We start from the raw sequence: 1,004 nt of genomic DNA on the forward strand, positions 1-1,004 counted from the left end.
CGGGACCCGGGAAGCCGCCGTCCATCTCGATGCCCTTGGGCAGCTCGCCCTCCGTGCCGATGATGATGCCGCTGCGGGGGTCGGCGCGGTAGCGCTTGTAGACGTACTTGTAGAAGAGGAGGCGCTTGTCGGCCGCCCAAGCGAAGACCACGCAGACGGGGAAGAAGATGAGGGTGAGGAGGGCCTCCCAGACCTGCACCACCCCGGGGGAGATGACGGCCAAGATCAGGTAGAGCCAGATGTAGGCGAAGATGCTCCAGGAGGCGGTGACGAAGAAGACCCTCAGGTGCTTGATCTTGCGGCTCTCGCCGCTGGGGATGACGTAGACGCAGACGGCGATGACCACGAACATGTTGAAGGCGGCGCTGCCCACGATGGTGCCGGGTCCCAACTCGCCCGCTTGGAAGTTGTGGCCGCAGACCTCGATGACGGAGAGGAGGATCTCGGGGGCCGAGGAACCCAAAGCCATGAGGGTGAGGTTGGAGACCGTCTCGTTCCAGATGCGCACGGTGCCGATGCTGGTCTCCCCGTTGGCCTTGGTGATGGTGATCTCCTTCTCCTTGGAGGTGATGACCTCGATGGAGGCCATGAAGCGGTCGGCGATGATGGACACCCCCAGGAACATGTACATCATGGCCACGAAGTAGACGATGGCGCGGGCGGCCTTGTCGCCGAAGGAGGGGTTGTCGGGCTGCCAGACGGGCAGGAGGACTGGGGACCGCATCCGTGGGGTGATGCTGAGCCGTGGGGCTGGGTACCACATCCATGGGGTGATGCTCAGCTGTGGGGCAGGGATGGAGCTATGGGGCTGGGATGGATTTGGGGGGCTGGGGACCGCATCCGTGGGGTGATGCTGAGCCGTGGGGCTGGGTACCACATCCATGGGGTGATGCTCAGCTGTGGGGCAGGGATGGAGCTATGGGGCTGGGATGGATTTGGGGGGCTGGGGACCGCATCCGTGGGGTGATGCTGAGCCGTGGGGCTGGGTACCACATCCATGGGGT

At 64.4% G+C, this 1,004-nt stretch overlaps 1 protein-coding gene across 1 annotated transcript in view; it reads right to left on the reverse strand.

Annotated features, from left to right (window-relative positions):
• Nucleotides 1-706, reverse strand: part of LOC104281937 (sodium/calcium exchanger 2-like) — a gene marked incomplete at its 3' end in the record, with an annotated part of 11,983 nt that extends 11,277 nt beyond the window's left edge. Inside the window, 1 exon segment of the mRNA XM_009879998.1 lies at nt 5-706. Coding sequence (XP_009878300.1) covers nt 5-634 — 630 coding nt within the window.
• Between the last annotated feature and the right edge of the window lie 298 nt (nt 707-1,004).

This window comes from Charadrius vociferus, unplaced genomic scaffold (genome assembly GCF_000708025.1).
Source record: "Charadrius vociferus isolate BGI_N301 unplaced genomic scaffold, ASM70802v2 scaffold1212, whole genome shotgun sequence".
Lineage (NCBI taxonomy): Eukaryota > Metazoa > Chordata > Aves > Charadriiformes > Charadriidae > Charadrius > Charadrius vociferus.